The 17,982-nt window shown below is 46.7% G+C and overlaps 1 protein-coding gene across 1 annotated transcript in view; it reads left to right on the top strand.

Annotated features, from left to right (window-relative positions):
* The first annotated feature begins 505 nt into the window (after positions 1-505).
* Positions 506-17,982, top strand: part of ubr2 (ubiquitin protein ligase E3 component n-recognin 2) — a 150,507-nt gene continuing 133,030 nt past the window's right edge. Inside the window, exons 1-4 of the mRNA XM_083774845.1 lie at positions 506-603; positions 8,968-9,260; positions 10,408-10,486; positions 11,203-11,331. Coding sequence (XP_083630971.1) covers positions 517-603; positions 8,968-9,260; positions 10,408-10,486; positions 11,203-11,331 — 588 coding nt within the window. The 5' untranslated portion in view covers positions 506-516. The remainder of the gene's footprint in view (positions 604-8,967; positions 9,261-10,407; positions 10,487-11,202; positions 11,332-17,982) is intronic.

A 17,982-nucleotide genomic window follows, 5' to 3' on the forward strand; every position in this document is an offset into this window, starting at 1 on the left:
GTGGGTGACCAATCAGAGCCCACATAGATATTTGTACCGTCTAACCTGCCCCCTTGGAAACACATCTTCCACCCCATATCTACGCCGTGATATGGGTAGGGTTAGTACTAATAATAATAATAATAACCAAAGTAGCCTAAAAATCTGATTCAGATTTTACGGGTTTCGAATTGCAGCCGTCCGTAGGTACCCTTGGGGGGCGGTTTTGAAGGAGTCAAGGGATTCGCATGTCTTAATGACTGTTGGTAGGGCGTTCCACATTTCCACAACATATGCATAACATGACAGACAACACAGACATCAAACTCTGTCCATTATTAATGTCATTTTTAATGTTTGTGTTCATGTGTTGGTGGAGACAAAACTAAATATTGAATTGTATGCCGGTATATGAGGGGTAGCCAAATAAACTACAACAACACATCAGCTGTAGTCCTTAGGGGTTCTCCCACGTGGTTTCCGCTTCCTGTTTGTGTGGCTGGCTGCCTGGGCTGAGGGCTCGGCATCAGATCCAAGATGGCGGCCATGCAGCAGCCTGACGCCAGGTCTCTGTCCTCTCTGTGTCCAGAGTTCATCTCCTTCTCCGCGAGGGACACCGCCAAGGTCAGTGGCACGACGTCACCACGCGTCACGAGGCGGGTTTTGACGTGTCGACGACGTCATTGACGACGTCACACTCCCTGTGTGTGTGTGTGTGTGTTTGAGCCCTGAAGCTAAGCTAGCTAAGGCTAGCAGCCTCTCCCCACTCTGTGTGTCTGCACTGCAGGCTAACAGGCTAACAGCTGTGCTAATAAGACACCAACAACAACAACAACAGTGCCTTATTTAGTGATTTAGTTACGTTTGTTTTGTCTTTTTTAGACGTTTTAATGACAGATGTCTCTCTGTCTGTCTGTCTGTCTGTCTGTCTGCGTCTCTGTCTGTCTGTCTGTGTCTCTGTCTGTCTGTCTGTCTGTGTCTCTGTCTGTCTGTCTGCCTGTCTGGCTGTCTGTCTGCCTGCCTGTCTGTCTGTGTCTCTGTGTGTCTGTCTGTGTCTCTGTCTGTCTGCCTGCCTGCCTGTCTGTCTGTCTCTCTGCCTGTCTGTCTGCAGGCTCTCTTGCCTTGGCTTTTCATAATAGCATGTTTATTTTTAGCCCCATATGTGCCCTCTCCCTACGCTCATTCTGTAGCTCCGAGATGAGGTCACACACACTGGGCCCCTCCGTCGTAATGACTGTGTTTACACTTGCTGAAAATAGCCGATCTACAAGCTCACAACGCGTCGCACTAGTCTGTGACTAGATCTGCTATTTTCAGCATGCAACCAATTGTAACATGACTTATACTGGATCTCTTGTCCACTATAGTCCCTTTGCTAACATTTTAGTCTAGTATTTATGAAATTGTCTGTATATTTAGTCTTGTTTTTTTGTCAGCATAGCTTAGTTTCCATTTAGTTTTCGTCAGTGGACTGACTGCCTACTCACCTCTTCAGACTGACTGCCTACTCACCTCTTCAGACTGACTGCCTACTCACCTCTTCAGACTGACTGCCTACTCACCTCTTCAGACTGACTGCCTACTCACCTCTTTAGACTGACTGCCTACTCACCTCTTCAGACTGACTGCCTACTCACCTCTTCAGACTGACTGCCTACTCACCTCTTCAGACTGACTGCCTACTCACCTCTTCAGACTGACTGCCTACTCACCTCTTCAGACTGACTGCCTACTCACCTCTTCAGACTGACTGCCTACTCACCTCTTCAGACTGACTGCCTACTCACCTCTTCAGACTGACTGCCTACTCACCTCTTCAGACTGACTGCCTACTCACCTCTTCAGACTGACTGCCTACTCACCTCTTTAGACTGACTGCCTACTCACCTCTTTAGACTGACTGCCTACTCACCTCTTCAGACTGACTGCCTACTCACCTCTTCAGACTGACTGCCTACTCACCTCTTTAGACTGACTGCCTACTCACCTCTTCAGACTGACTGCCTACTCACCTCTTTAGACTGACTGCCTACTCACCTCTTTAGACTGACTGCCTACTCACCTCTTCAGACTGACTGCCTACTCACCTCTTCAGACTGACTGCCTACTCACCTCTTCAGACTGACTGCCTACTCACCTCTTCAGACTGACTGCCTACTCACCTCTTTAGACTGACTGCCTACTCACCTCTTCAGACTGACTGCCTACTCACCTCTTCAGACTGACTGCCTACTCACCTCTTTAGACTGACTGCCTACTCACCTCTTCAGACTGACTGCCTACTCACCTCTTCAGACTGACTGCCTACTCACCTCTTCAGACTGACTGCCTACTCACCTCTTCAGACTGACTGCCTACTCACCTCTTCAGACTGACTGCCTACTCACCTCTTCAGACTGACTGCCTACTCACCTCTTCAGACTGACTGCCTACTCACCTCTTCAGACTGACTGCCTACTCACCTCTTTAGACTGACTGCCTACTCACCTCTTTAGACTGACTCCCTACTCACCTCTTCAGACTGACTGCCTACTCACCTCTTCAGACTGACTGCCTACTCACCTCTTCAGACTGACTCCCTACTCACCTCTTCAGACTGACTGCCTACTCACCTCTTTAGACTGACTCCCTACTCACCTCTTCAGACTGACTGCCTACTCACCTCTTCAGACTGACTGCCTACTCACCTCTTCAGACTGACTGCCTACTCACCTCTTCAGACTGACTGCCTACTCACCTCTTCAGACTGACTGCCTACTCACCTCTTCAGACTGACTCCCTACTCACCTCTTCAGACTGACTGCCTACTCACCTCTTTAGACTGACTCCCTACTCACCTCTTCAGACTGACTGCCTACTCACCTCTTTAGACTGACTGCCTACTCACCTCTTCAGACTGACTGCCTACTCACCTCTTTAGACTGACTGCCTACTCACCTCTTCAGACTGACTGCCTACTCACCTCTTTAGACTGACTGCCTACTCACCTCTTTAGACTGACTCCCTACTCACCTCTTCAGACTGACTGCCTACTCACCTCTTCAGACTGACTGCCTACTCACCTCTTCAGACTGATTGCCTACTCACCTCTTTAGACTGACTCCCTACTCACCTCTTCAGACTGACTCCCTACTCACCTCTTCAGACTGACTGCCTACTCACCTCTTTAGACTGACTGCCTACTCACCTCTTTAGACTGACTGCCTACTCACCTCTTTAGACTGACTGCCTACTCACCTCTTCAGACTGACTGCCTACTCACCTCTTCAGACTAAAGGCCTATTCATAGTCTGGATCTTCGTAGCCGCAATTTGCAACTCTAGATTTCTTTACAATCTGTTGAATCTAGAGTTGCAACACCCTCCATCCACTTCCTATTCATGATTTTCGGTTTCTGATCTGCTGGTCTTAAATTACGTTAAACTCACCAACATTGCAGCTGTAGTCCAAGCTTGAATTATCCTCTTTCAATCTGCCGAGCTTGTTTTTCATAAAAATCCCCCGTAGACATGTTATGAGCTACTTTCTGTCCAAAATATTCCAAGAGTGACATTCCGAGCCAGCCATTTTGTATTTTTGCAACGTGCCGTAAAACAAGATGTGAGGGGGAGCGCTTGTTTAATAGAAGGCTGTGTGTGATGGGGCGTCGCACTGTGTCGGCCTCTTCTTTGGGTGTCTTACCTGCACAGGTAAGATTCTATTAAACAAGCGCTCCCCCTCACATCTTGTTTTACGGCACGTTGCAAAAATTCAAAATGGCTGGCTCGGAATGTCACTCTTGGAATATTTTGGACAGAAAGTAGCTCATAACATGTCTACGGGGGATTTTTATGAAAAACAAGCTCGGCAGATTGAAAGAGGATAATTCAAGCTTGGACTACAGCTGCAATGTTGGTGAGTTTAACGTCATTTAAGACCAGCAGATCAGAAACCGAAAATCATGAATAGGAAGTGGATGGAGGGTGTTGCAACTCTAGATTCTACAGATTGTAAAGAAATCTAGAGTTGCAAATTGCGGCTAGGATCTTCGGTGGTCAGCTCACCAGTAAACACAGATAGAAGGGCTGGAGCGGTGGTTTGCTCTTCACCGCGGCTCGTGACGTCATGTTGTAGTTCGGTGGTCACCTCAGTGACGTCATGTTGTAGTTCGGTGGTCACCTCAGTGACGTCATGTTGTAGTTCGGTGGTCACCTCAGTGACGTCATGTTGTAGTTCGGTGGTCACCTCAGTGACGTCATGTTGTAGTTCGGTGGTCACCTCAGTGACGTCATGTTGTAGTTCGGTGGTCACCTCAGTGACGTCATGTTGTAGTTCGGTGGTCACCTCAGTGACGTCATGTTGTAGTTCGTGGTCACCTCTGTGACGTCATGTTGTAGTTCGGTGGTCACCTCAGTGACGTCATGTTGTAGTTCGGTGGTCACCTCAGTGACGTCATGTTGTAGTTCGGTGGTCACCTCAGTGACGTCATGTTGTAGTTCGGTGGTCACCTCTGTGACGTCATGTTGTAGTTCGGTGGTCACCTCAGTGACGTCATGTTGTAGTTCGGTGGTCACCTCAGTGACGTCATGTTGTAGTTCGGTGGTCACCTCTGTGACGTCATGTTGTAGTTCGGTGGTCACCTCTGTGACGTCATGTTGTAGTTCGGTGGTCACCTCAGTGACGTCATGTTGTAGTTCGGTGGTCACCTCAGTGACGTCATGTTGTAGTTCGGTGGTCACCTCAGTGACGTCATGTTGTAGTTCGGTGGTCACCTCTGTGACGTCATGTTGTAGTTCGGTGGTCACCTCAGTGACGTCATGTTGTAGTTCGGTGGTCACCTCAGTGACGTCATGTTGTAGTTCGGTGGTCACCTCAGTGACGTCATGTTGTAGTTCGGTGGTCACCTCAGTGACGTCATGTTGTAGTTCGGTGGTCACCTCTGTGACGTCATGTTGTAGTTCGGTGGTCACCTCTGTGACGTCATGTTGTAGTTCGGTGGTCACCTCAGTGACGTCATGTTGTAGTTCGGTGGTCACCTCAGTGACGTCATGTTGTAGTTCGGTGGTCACCTCAGTGACGTCATGTTGTAGTTCGGTGGTCACCTCAGTGACGTCATGTTGTAGTTCGGTGGTCACCTCTGTGACGTCATGTTGTAGTTCGGTGGTCACCTCTGTGACGTCATGTTGTAGTTCGGTGGTCACCTCAGTGACGTCATGTTGTAGTTCGGTGGTCACCTCAGTGACGTCATGTTGTAGTTCGGTGGTCACCTCAGTGACGTCATGTTGTAGTTCGGTGGTCACCTCAGTGACGTCATGTTGTAGTTCGGTGGTCACCTCAGTGACGTCATGTTGTAGTTCGGTGGTCACCTCAGTGACGTCATGTTGTAGTTCGGTGGTCACCTCAGTGACGTCATGTTGTAGTTCGGTGGTCACCTCAGTGACGTCATGTTGTAGTTCGGTGGTCACCTCAGTGACGTCATGTTGTAGTTCGGTGGTCACCTCAGTGACGTCATGTTGTAGTTCGGTGGTCACCTCAGTGACGTCATGTTGTAGTTCGGTGGTCACCTCAGTGACGTCATGTTGTAGTTCGGTGGTCACCTCAGTGACGTCATGTTGTAGTTCGGTGGTCACCTCAGTGACGTCATGTTGTAGTTCGTGGTCACCTCAGTGACGTCATGTTGTAGTTCGGTGGTCACCTCAGTGACGTCATGTTGTAGTTCGGTGGTCACCTCAGTGACGTCATGTTGTAGTTCGGTGGTCACCTCAGTGACGTCATGTTGTAGTTCGGTGGTCACCTCAGTGACGTCATGTTGTAGTTCGGTGGTCACCTCAGTGACGTCATGTTGTAGTTCGGTGGTCACCTCAGTGACGTCATGTTGTAGTTCGGTGGTCACCTCAGTGACGTCATGTTGTAGTTCGGTGGTCACCTCAGTGACGTCATGTTGTAGTTCGGTGGTCACCTCAGTGACGTCATGTTGTAGTTCGGTGGTCACCTCAGTGACGTCATGTTGTAGTTCGGTGGTCACCTCTGTGACGTCATGTTGTAGTTCGGTGGTCACCTCAGTGACGTCATGTTGTAGTTCGGTGGTCACCTCAGTGACGTCATGTTGTAGTTCGGTGGTCACCTCACCACCGGAAATCCAGACTATGTATGAGCCTTTACTCCCTACTCACCTCTTCAGGCTCCATCTTGGTCCATAGCAGCACAGGCTAAACTAACTTCAATGGATTCAATACTTAATTTGTTTTAGTCGACTAAAACTATGACGAAAAATGTTCGTCGACTACCTTTTTCCACTGACGAAAACTAACTGGAAACTAAATGAAAACTAAGCTATGCTGATAAACACTACAGAGACTTTAGTTGTCACTGTACAACACTTTAAAACAGTTGTCATGTTGCACACATGCCCAAAATAACTCTTATTTGCGCCGCCCTCGTTGAAAACAATGCATTTCCAACTCCAGCTTGTCTCAGTTCAGGCTGCACGAACAGCGCTCTGTTTCTGCCCCCTCAATGTCCTAACTCTTCTATTAGATGGCTCTGGGTTTCTGCCCCCTCAATGTCCTAACTCTTCTATTAGATGGCTCTGGGTTTCTGCCCCCTCAATGTCCTAACTCTTCTATTAGATGGCTCTGGGTTTCTGCCCCCTCAATGTCCTAACTCTTCTGTTAGATGGCTCTGGGTTTCTGCCCCCTCAATGTCCTAACTCTTCTATTAGAGGGCTCTGGGTTTCTGCCCCCTCAATGTCCTAACTCTTCTATTAGATGGCTCTGGGTTTCTGCCCCCTCAATGTCCTAACTCTTCTATTAGATGGCTCTGGGTTTCTGCCCCCTCAATGTCCTAACTCTTCTATTACATGGCTCTGGGTTTCTGCCCCCTCAATGTCCTAACTCTTCTATTAGATGGCTCTGGGTTTCTGCCCCCTCAATGTCCTAACTCTTCTATTAGATGGCTCTGGGTTTCTGCCCCCCTCAATGTCCTAACTCTTCTATTAGATGGCTCTGGGTTTCTGCCCCCTCAACGTCCTAACTCTTCTATTAGATGGCTCTGGGTTTCTGCCCCCTCAATGTCCTAACTCTTCTATTAGATGGCTCTGGGTTTCTGCCCCCTCAATGTCCTAACTCTTCTATTAGATGGCTCTGGGTTTCTGCCCCCTCAATGTCCTAACTCTTCTATTAGACGGCTCTGGGTTTCTGCCCCCTCAATGTCCTAACTCTTCTATTAGACGGCTCTGGGTTTCTGCCCCCTCAATGTCCTAACTCTTCTATTATATGGCTCTGGGTTTCTGCCCCCTCAATGTCCTAACTCTTCTATTAGATGGCTCTGGGTTTCTGTCCCCTCAATGTCCTAACTCTTCTATTAGCTGGCTCTGGGTTTCTGCCCCCCTCAATGTCCTAACTCTTCTATTAGAGGGCTCTGGGTTTCTGCCCCCTCAAAGTCTTAACTCTTCTATTAGACGGCTCTGGGTTTCTGCCCCCTCAATGTCCTAACTCTTCTATTATATGGCTCTGGGTTTCTGCCCCCTCAATGTCCTAACTCTTCTATTAGATGGCTCTGCTCGAAATGTTCTCCGTAGCTGCAAATCGCCGGGCGCTCTGATTTAATGGTCCTAAAAATACCCCCAGGGCGTTCGGGGGTGAATTATAATAAAGTAATGACAACCTTTTTTCCTTTCTGTTCTTTTTCTGTTCTTTTTCTGTTCTTTTTCTGTTCTTTTTCTGTTCTTCTTCTTATGATGCAATAAAGATCTGGCTGCACTGAGGCGACATAAGGGCTCCTTTGTTTAAGACACATTTCCTCCTCTGGAGACAAATAATAAAGAACCTTGAACCTATACTTCCTTAACCCATTCTGACCTGAGATCAGATTCATAACGAGGTTTCCGCACTGGACACACGCTGGTCTGATGAACCCATTCTGACCTGAGATCAGATTCTAAAAATGTCAGTCGCTCTTCGATTTTTCAAAAATAGCAGACCTACAAGCTCGTATCGCGCCACTCGGTGGCGCGATACGAGCTTGTAGATCTGCTATTTTTCAATAGCTAAAGAATCACATGATGCTGACACCAAAATGGGTTCCCGTTCAGAATGGGTTAATGTAAACGAAGTCCACACCCACAACACCAGAGGGAGTGCAACAAACCATGTACAACCCAGATTCGGCACAAACAAGGGACTAAATTATTTTCGCTCCTATGCCACCAAAATGTGGAACGCCCTACCAACAGTCATTAAGACATGTTAATCCCTTGACTCCTTCAAAACCGCTCTCAAAGGGCACCTACGGACGGCTGCAGTCCAAAACTGGCCCCCGTAAAATCTGAATCCCCCCCACAGCCCCCCCCCCCCCTTTTTCACCTCACTGTATATGTATCTTTTCCCTTTTTGCTTCCTTTATGATGAATTCCTGTTCTGTTCTTTAGCTACATAGAAGTGTCTATTTGTATGTCTCTAAATGTTTTGATGAATTGAACAAGGTGGACCCTGTTGTAAACAAGTGTAATGCTTAATTGGGTCGTCCACTCACAGTTAACAGTCTTTGTATTGAGTTTGTGCTTAAAATGTCACTGTAATTCTGCAAACTGTTAATAAATATTTCAATCAATCAAGGGGAACCCGTTTTGGTGTTAGCATCATGTTATGCTTTAGCTATTTAAAAATAGCAGATCTACAAGCTCACAGCGCGCCACCGAGTGGCGCGCTATGAGCTTGTAGATCTGCTATTTTTGAAGAATCGTGAAAAGTGACATGAAAGTGTTTCAGAACGACTGACATAGAAAAACAATAGCTTTTTCAAGATGGATGTAGTCAGAAGACATTTTTAGAATCTGATCTCAGGTCAGAATGGGTTCATCAGACCATAGTGTGTGTCCAGTGGAAACCTGGTATGAATCTGATCTCAGGTCAGAATGGGTTAATCAGACCCAGTGTGTGTCCAGTGGAAAACCTGGTATGAATCTGATCTCAGGTCAGAATGGGGCTAATACATGTTTCTCCTCTCCAGGCATGGCTGGTCCAGTCCCAGGACGCGCTGTGCTCTCAGGTCTACGGCCACCTGGCCTCCTTCGTGTCCCGCATCTACAGCCCGGGGGGGGGTGGGGGTCCCGGGGGTCCGGACCACCTCAGCCCCCAGAACCAGGACCTCCTGACCCAGACGCTGCTCCTGGCGCCCCTGGAGTGGTTCCTGTGTGGCGGGGAGGACCCGGCCGTGGGCCTGGCCCGTCTGGAGGAGGGCCGCGCGCCGTCGCAGCTCTGTGGACACGTCTTCAGGGTGGGGGAGCCCACCTACTCCTGCAGGTAGGGGGCGCTGTGTGGACACGTCTTCAGGGTGGGGGAGCCCACCTACTCCTGCAGGTAGGGGGGGGGGGGGGGGGGGAGGGGAGGGTCTCACCGTAGAGACCGTAGGAACCAAATGGTAGCCTGGTTAATAAACCAGACTAATATCGCACGGATCCGCGGGATATTAGTCTGGGGAGGCTCAGCTTGGATTTCATTTCCAGGGAAACATTTTCTCTTTGACGCAATTGGTCAGAGCGATTGTCAGTCAAAGGTCTCAAGCATTGAACGTCACTGTACCAAAGCCCGCCCATATTGCATACCGTGTCCCTATTGGGCGCCCACATTCTCCTGTGTAGGAAATGGGCGTAAAATTGAGCCTCTCCAGACCGAAATCCGCCGGTAGGCAATTGTTTTTTGCCAACGGCTGATTCGGTCTGGTTTATTAACCAGGCTAACCAAATGGACCCTTGTGGGTCTGTAACTCTGAGAGTGTACAAATGGAACCAAATGGACCCTTACAGGTCTGTAACTCTGAGAGTGTAACAAATGGAACCACTGTTCAAAGAACCACTGTTATAAAGTGTACAGGTGATATCTCCTCTGTGTGTCTCAGACCCACCCTGTGTTCTGTGTCTCAGACCCACCCTGTGTTCTGTGTCTCAGACCCACCCTGTGTTCTGTGTCTCAGACCCACCCTGTGTTCTGTGTGTGTCAGACCCACCCTGTGTTCTGTGTGTGTCAGACCCACCCTGTGTTCTGTGTGTCTCAGACCCACCCTGTGTTCTGTGTCTCAGACCCACCCTGTGTTCTGTGTGTGTCAGACCCACCCTGTGTTCTGTGTCTCAGACCCACCCTGTGTTCTGTGTCAGACCCACCCTGTGTTCTGTGTCTCAGACCCACCCTGTGTTCTGTGTCTCAGACCCACCCTGTGTTCTGTGTCAGACCCACCCTGTGTTCTGTGTCTCAGACCCACCCTGTGTTCTGTGTCTCAGACCCACCCTGTGTTCTGTGTCTCAGACCCACCCTGTGTTCTGTGTCAGACCCACCCTGTGTTCTGTGTCTCAGACCCACCCTGTGTTCTGTGTCAGACCCACCCTGTGTTCTGTGTCTCAGACCCACCCTGTGTTCTGTGTCTCAGACCCACCCTGTGTTCTGTGTGTTTCAGGGAGTGTGCAGCGGACCCGACCTGTGTTCTCTGCATGCAGTGTTTCCTGGGGAGCGTTCACAAAGAGCACCGCTACAGGGTAACGCACGCACGCACACACGCAAGCACGCACACACGCACGCACGCACACACACAACGCACACACGCACGCACGCACGCACGCACGCACGCACGCACGCACGCACGCACGCACGCACGCACGCACGCACGCACGCACGCACGCACGCACGCACGCACGCACACAACGCACGCACGCACGTAATGCAACGCAACGCACGAGAGCTGTCATATGCAGCTGTGTGTTATGTGTGTTCCTGTCATTTGGGGACAAGCAGCAAATGTACTTTTATATGGCAGGAATATTGTCAATTATACAACAGGTCGTTTCGAGGAAGCGATCTGATTGGTTGAAACAGCCTTCTAGCCGGTGGTTAAACCAGCACCGTTCACCACCCAATCAAAACAAAGAATTCAGCCGCTCTGTTCTCCCAGAGCGCTAGCAAACTCAGTGGCTAGGCTAGCTAGTTTCTTAGGACATTTGTGGTCGTAGTGACTATATATCTGTCATTAAAAAAATATGTTTTTTCAGCGATTTTCTTAGTTTTAAGGGTAACTGTTGTATAATTGTGTGTGTGTGTGTGTGTGTGTGTGTGTCTGTGTGTGTGTGTGTGTGTGTGTGTGTGTGTGTGTGTGTGTGTGTGTGTGTGTGTGTGTGTGTGTGTGCCTGTGCCTGTGTCTGTGTGCGCGCGCTGCGCGCGTGTGTGTGTGTGTGTGTGTGTGTGTGTGTGTGTGCAGATGACTACGTCAGGTGGAGGAGGGTTCTGTGACTGTGGAGATGACGAGGCGTGGAAAAAGTCTCCTTCCTGTCAGAAACATCCTCCTTCCTGTCAGAAACACCAGCCGGGCATCACCGACTCACTGGAGGTAAACACACTGTTTACAGTTAACGTACGGTTACCGTACGGTTACCGTACGGTTACCGTACGCAACCATTCATGATCAGAGCTTCCGTTGCTCCAGACTGTATGACGGACGCATTTATATTTTACTCATGATCAGAGCTTCCGTTGCTCCAGACTGTATGACGGAAGCATTTATATTTTACTCATGATCAGAGCTTCCGTTGCTCCAGACTGTATGACGGAAGCATTTATATTTTACTCATTGATCAGAGCTTCCGTTGCTCCAGACTGTACGAAGGAAGCATTTATATTTTACTCATGATCAGAGCTTCTGTTGCTCCAGACTGTACGACGGAAGCATTTATATTTTACTCATGATCAGAGCTTCCGTTGCTCCAGACTGTATGACGGAGGCATTTATATTTTACTCATGATCAGAGCTTCCGTTGCTCCAGACTGTATGACGGAAGCATTTATATTTTACTCATGATCACAGCTTCCGTTGCTCCAGACTGTACGACGGAAGCATTTATATTTGACTCATGATCAGAGCTTCCGTTGCTCCAGACTGTATGACGGAAGCATTTATATTTGACTCATGATCAGAGCTTCTGTCGCTCCAGACTGTACGACGGAAGCATTTATATTTTACTCATGATCAGAGCTTCCGTTGCTCCAGACTGTACGACGGAAGCATTTATATTTTACTCATGATCAGAGCTTCCGTTGCTCCAGACTGTACGACGGAAGCATTTATATTTTACTAATTGATCAGAGCTTCCGTTGCTCCAGACTGTATGACGGAAGCATTTATATTTTACTCATGATCAGAACTTCCGTTGCTCCTGACTGTACGACGGAAGCATTTATATTTTACTCATGATCAGAGCTTCCGTTGCTCCAGACTGTATGACGGAAGCATTTATATTCTACTCATGATCAGAGCTTCCGTTGCTCCAGACTGTATGACGGAAGCATTTATATTTGACTCATGATCAGAGCTTCCGTTGCTCCAGACTGTACGACGGAAGCATTTATATTTTACTCATGATCAGAGCTTCCGTTGCTCCAGACTGTACGACGGAAGCATTTATATTTTACTTATGATCGGAGCATCCGTTGCTCCAGACTGTATGACGGAAGCATTTATATTTGACTCATGATCAGAGCTTCCGTCGCTCCAGACTGTACGACGGAAGCATTTATATTTTACTCATGATCAGAGCTCCCGTTGCTCCAGACTCTATGACGGAAGCATTAATGTTTTACTCATGATCAGAGCTTCCGTTGCTCCAGACTGTGCGACGGAAGCATATATATTTTACTCATGATCAGAGCTTCCGTTGCTCCAGACTGTACGACGGAAGCATTTATATTTTACTCATGATCAGAGCTTTCCGTTGCTCCAGACTGTATGACGGAAGCATTTATATTTTACTCATTGATCAGAGCTTCCGTTGCTCCAGACTGTATGACGGAAGCATTTATATTTTACTCATGATCAGAGCTTCCGTTGCTCCAGACTGTATGACGGAAGCATTTATATTCTACTCATGATCAGAGCTTCCGTTGCTCCAGACTGTATGACGGAAGCATTTATATTTTACTCATGATCAGAGTGTCCGTTGCTCCAGACTGTATGACGGAAGCATTTATATTTTACTCATGATCAGAGCTTTTGTTGCTCCAGACTGTACGACGGAAGCATTTATATTTGACTCATGATCAGAGCTTCTGTTGCTCCAGACTGTATGACGGAAGCATTTATATTTGACTCATGATCAGAGCTTCCGTTGCTCCAGACTGTATGACGGAAGCATTTATATTTGACTCATGATCAGAGCTTCCGTTGCTCCAGACTGTATGACGGAAGCATTTATATTTTACTCATGATCAGAGCTTCCGTTGCTCCAGACTGTATGACGGAAGCATTTATATTTTACTCATGATCAGAGCTTCCGTTGCTCCAGACTGTATGACGGAAGCATTTATATTTTACTCATGATCAAAGCTTCCGTTGCTCCAGACTGTACGAAGGAAGCATTTATATTTGACTCATGATCAGAGCTTCCGTTGCTCCAGACTGTATGACAGAAGCATTTATATTTGACTCATGATCAGAGCTTCCGTTGCTCCAGACTGTATGACGGAAGCATTTATATTTGACTCATGATCAGAGCTTCCGTTGCTCCAGACTGTATGACGGAAGCATTTATATTTGATTCATGATCAGATTCCGCTGCTCCAGACTGTACGACGGAAGCATTTATATTTTAGTCATGATCAGAGCTTCCGTTGCTCCAGACTGTATGACGGAAGCATTTATATTTTACTCATGATCAGAACTTCCGTTGCTCCTGACTGTACGATGGAAGCATTTATATTTTACTCATGATCAGAGCTTCCGTTGCTCCAGACTGTACGACGGAAGCATTTATATTTGACTCATGATCAGAGCTTCCGTTGCTCCAGACTGTATGACGGAAGCATTTCTATTTGACTCATGATCAGAGCTTCCGTTGCTCCAGACTGTACGACGGAAGCATTTATATTTTACTCATGATCAGAGCTTCCGTTGCTCCAGACTGTATGACGGAAGCATTTATATTCTACTCATGATCAGAGCTTCCGTTGCTCCAGACTGTACGACGGAAGCATTTATATTTTACTAATTGATCAGAGCTTCCGTTGCTCCAGACTGTATGACGGAAGCATTTATATTTTACTCATGATCAGAACTTCCGTTGCTCCTGACTGTACGACGGAAGCATTTATATTTTACTCATGATCAGAGCTTCCGTTGCTCCAGACTGTACGACGGAAGCATTTATATTTGACTCATGATCAGAGCTTCCGTTGCTCCAGACTGTATGACGGAAGCATTTATATTTGACTCATGATCAGAGCTTCCGTTGCTCCAGACTGTACGACGGAAGCATTTATATTTTACTCATGATCAGAGCTTCCGTTGCTCCAGACTGTACGACGGAAGCATTTATATTTTACTTATGATCGGAGCATCCGTTGCTCCAGACTGTACGACGGAAGCATTTATATTTTACTCATGATCAGAGCTTCCGTTGCTCCAGACTGTACGACGGAAGCATTTATATTTGACTCATGATCAGAGCTTCTGTTGCTCCAGACTGTATGACGGAAGCATTTATATTTGACTCATGATCAGAGCTTCCGTTGCTCCAGACTGTATGACGGAAGCATTTATATTTTACTCATGATCAGAGCTTCCGTTGCTCCAGACTGTATGACGGAAGCATTTATATTTTACTCATGATCAGAGCTTCCGTTGCTCCAGACTGTATGACGGAAGCATTTATATTTTACTCATGATCAGAGCTTCCGTTGCTCCAGACTGTATGACGGAAGCATTTATATTTTACTCATGATCAAAGCTTCCGTTGCTCCAGACTGTACGAAGGAAGCATTTATATTTGACTCATGATCAGAGCTTCCGTTGCTCCAGACTGTATGACGGAAGCATTTATATTTGACTCATGATCAGAGCTTCCGTCGCTCCAGACTGTACGACGGAAGCATTTATATTTTACTCATGATCAGAGCTCCCGTTGCTCCAGACTCTATGACGGAAGCATTAATGTTTTACTCATGATCAGAGCTTCCGTTGCTCCAGACTGTGCGACGGAAGCATATATATTTTACTCATGATCAGAGCTTCCGTTGCTCCAGACTGTACGACGGAAGCATTTATATTTTACTCATGATCAGAGCTTTCCGTTGCTCCAGACTGTATGACGGAAGCATTTATATTTTACTCATTGATCAGAGCTTCCGTTGCTCCAGACTGTATGACGGAAGCATTTATATTTTACTCATGATCAGAGCTTCCGTTGCTCCAGACTGTACGACGGAAGCATTTATATTTTACTCATGATCAGAGCTTCCGTTGCTCCAGACTGTATGACTGAAGCATTTATATTTTACTCATGATCAGAGCTTCCGTTGCTCCAGACTGCATGACGGAAGCATTTATATTCTACTCATGATCAGAGCTTCCGTTGCTCCAGACTGTATGACGGAAGCATTTATATTTTACTCATGATCAGAGTGTCCGTTGCTCCAGACTGTATGACGGAAGCATTTATATTTTACTCATGATCAGAGCTTTTGTTGCTCCAGACTGTATGACGGAAGCATTTATATTTTACTCATGATCAGAGCTTCCGTTGCTCCAGACTGTACGACGGAAGCATTTATATGTTACTCATGATCAGAGCTTCCGTTGCTCCAGACTGTACGACGGAAGCATTTATATTTGACTCATGATCAGAGCTTCTGTTGCTCCAGACTGTATGACGGAAGCATTTATATTTGACTCATGATCAGAGCTTCCGTTGCTCCAGACTGTATGACGGAAGCATTTATATTTGACTCATGATCAGAGCTTCCGTTGCTCCAGACTGTATGACGGAAGCATTTATATTTTACTCATGATCAGAGCTTCCGTTGCTCCAGACTGTATGACGGAAGCATTTATATTTTACTCATGATCAGAGCTTCCGTTGCTCCAGACTGTATGACGGAAGCATTTATATTTTACTCATGATCAAAGCTTCCGTTGCTCCAGACTGTACGAAGGAAGCATTTATATTTGACTCATGATCAGAGCTTCCGTTGCTCCAGACTGTATGACAGAAGCATTTATATTTGACTCATGATCAGAGCTTCCGTTGCTCCAGACTGTATGACGGAAGCATTTATATTTGACTCATGATCAGAGCTTCCGTTGCTCCAGACTGTATGACGGAAGCATTTATATTTGATTCATGATCAGATTCCGCTGCTCCAGACTGTACGACGGAAGCATTTATATTTTAGTCATGATCAGAGCTTCCGTTGCTCCAGACTGTATGACGGAAGCATTTATATTTTACTCATGATCAGAACTTCCGTTGCTCCTGACTGTACGATGGAAGCATTTATATTTTACTCATGATCAGAGCTTCCGTTGCTCCAGACTGTACGACGGAAGCATTTATATTTGACTCATGATCAGAGCTTCCGTTGCTCCAGACTGTATGACGGAAGCATTTCTATTTGACTCATGATCAGAGCTTCCGTTGCTCCAGACTGTACGACGGAAGCATTTATATTTTACTCATGATCAGAGCTTCCGTTGCTCCAGACTGTATGACGGAAGCATTTATATTCTACTCATGATCAGAGCTTCCGTTGCTCCAGACTGTACGACGGAAGCATTTATATTTTACTAATTGATCAGAGCTTCCGTTGCTCCAGACTGTATGACGGAAGCATTTATATTTTACTCATGATCAGAACTTCCGTTGCTCCAGACTGTACGACGGAAGCATTTATATTTGACTCATGATCAGAGCTTCCGTTGCTCCAGACTGTATGACGGAAGCATTTATATTTGACTCATGATCAGAGCTTCCGTTGCTCCAGACTGTACGACGGAAGCATTTATATTTTACTCATGATCAGAGCTTCCGTTGCTCCAGACTGTACGACGGAAGCATTTATATTTTACTTATGATCGGAGCATCCGTTGCTCCAGACTGTACGACGGAAGCATTTATATTTTACTCATGATCAGAGCTTCCGTTGCTCCAGACTGTACGACGGAAGCATTTATATTTGACTCATGATCAGAGCTTCTGTTGCTCCAGACTGTATGACGGAAGCATTTATATTTGACTCATGATCAGAGCTTCCGTTGCTCCAGACTGTATGACGGAAGCATTTATATTTTACTCATGATCAGAGCTTCCGTTGCTCCAGACTGTATGACGGAAGCATTTATATTTTACTCATGATCAGAGCTTCCGTTGCTCCAGACTGTACGAAGGAAGCATTTATATTTGACTCATGATCAGAGCTTCCGTTGCTCCAGACTGTATGACGGAAGCATTTATATTTGACTCATGATCAGAGCTTCCGTCGCTCCAGACTGTATGACAAAAGCGTTTATATTTTACTCATGATCAGAGCTTCCGTTGCTCCAGACTGTACGACGGAAGCATTTATATTTGACTCATGATCAGACCTTCCGTTGCTCCAGACTGTATGACGGAAGCACTTATATTTTACTCATGATCAGAGCTTCCGTTGCTCCAGACTGTATGACGGAAGCATTTATATTTTACTCATTGATCAGAGCTTCCGTTGCTCCAGACTGTATGACGGAAGCATTTATATTTTACTCATGATCAGAGCTTCCGTTGCTCCAGACTGTACGACGGAAGCATTTATATTTTACTCATGATCAGAGCTTCCGTTGCTCCAGACTGTACGACGGAAGCATTTATATTTGACTCATGATCAGAGCTTCCGTTGCTCCAGACTGTATGACGGAAGCATTTATATTTTACTCATGATCAGAGCTTCCGTTGCTCCAGACTGTACGACGGAAGCATTTATATTTGACTCATGATCAGAGCTTCCTTTGCTCCAGACTGTATGACGGAAGCATTTATATTTTACTCATGATCAGAGCTTCCGTTGCTCCAGATCTACAGATCTACAAGCTATGAGCTCAGGTCAGAATGGGTTAATCAGACCAGTGTGTGTCCAGTGTGAAACCTCGTATGAATCTGATCTCAGGTCAGACTGGGTTAAACACTAGCGACAGCATGCAGATGAAGAGGTCTTCACCTACATCTGGACTATGAACTTT

Source organism: Protomyctophum parallelum (assembly GCF_964188405.1).
Source record: "Protomyctophum parallelum genome assembly, chromosome: 10".
Classification (NCBI taxonomy): domain Eukaryota; kingdom Metazoa; phylum Chordata; class Actinopteri; order Myctophiformes; family Myctophidae; genus Protomyctophum; species Protomyctophum parallelum.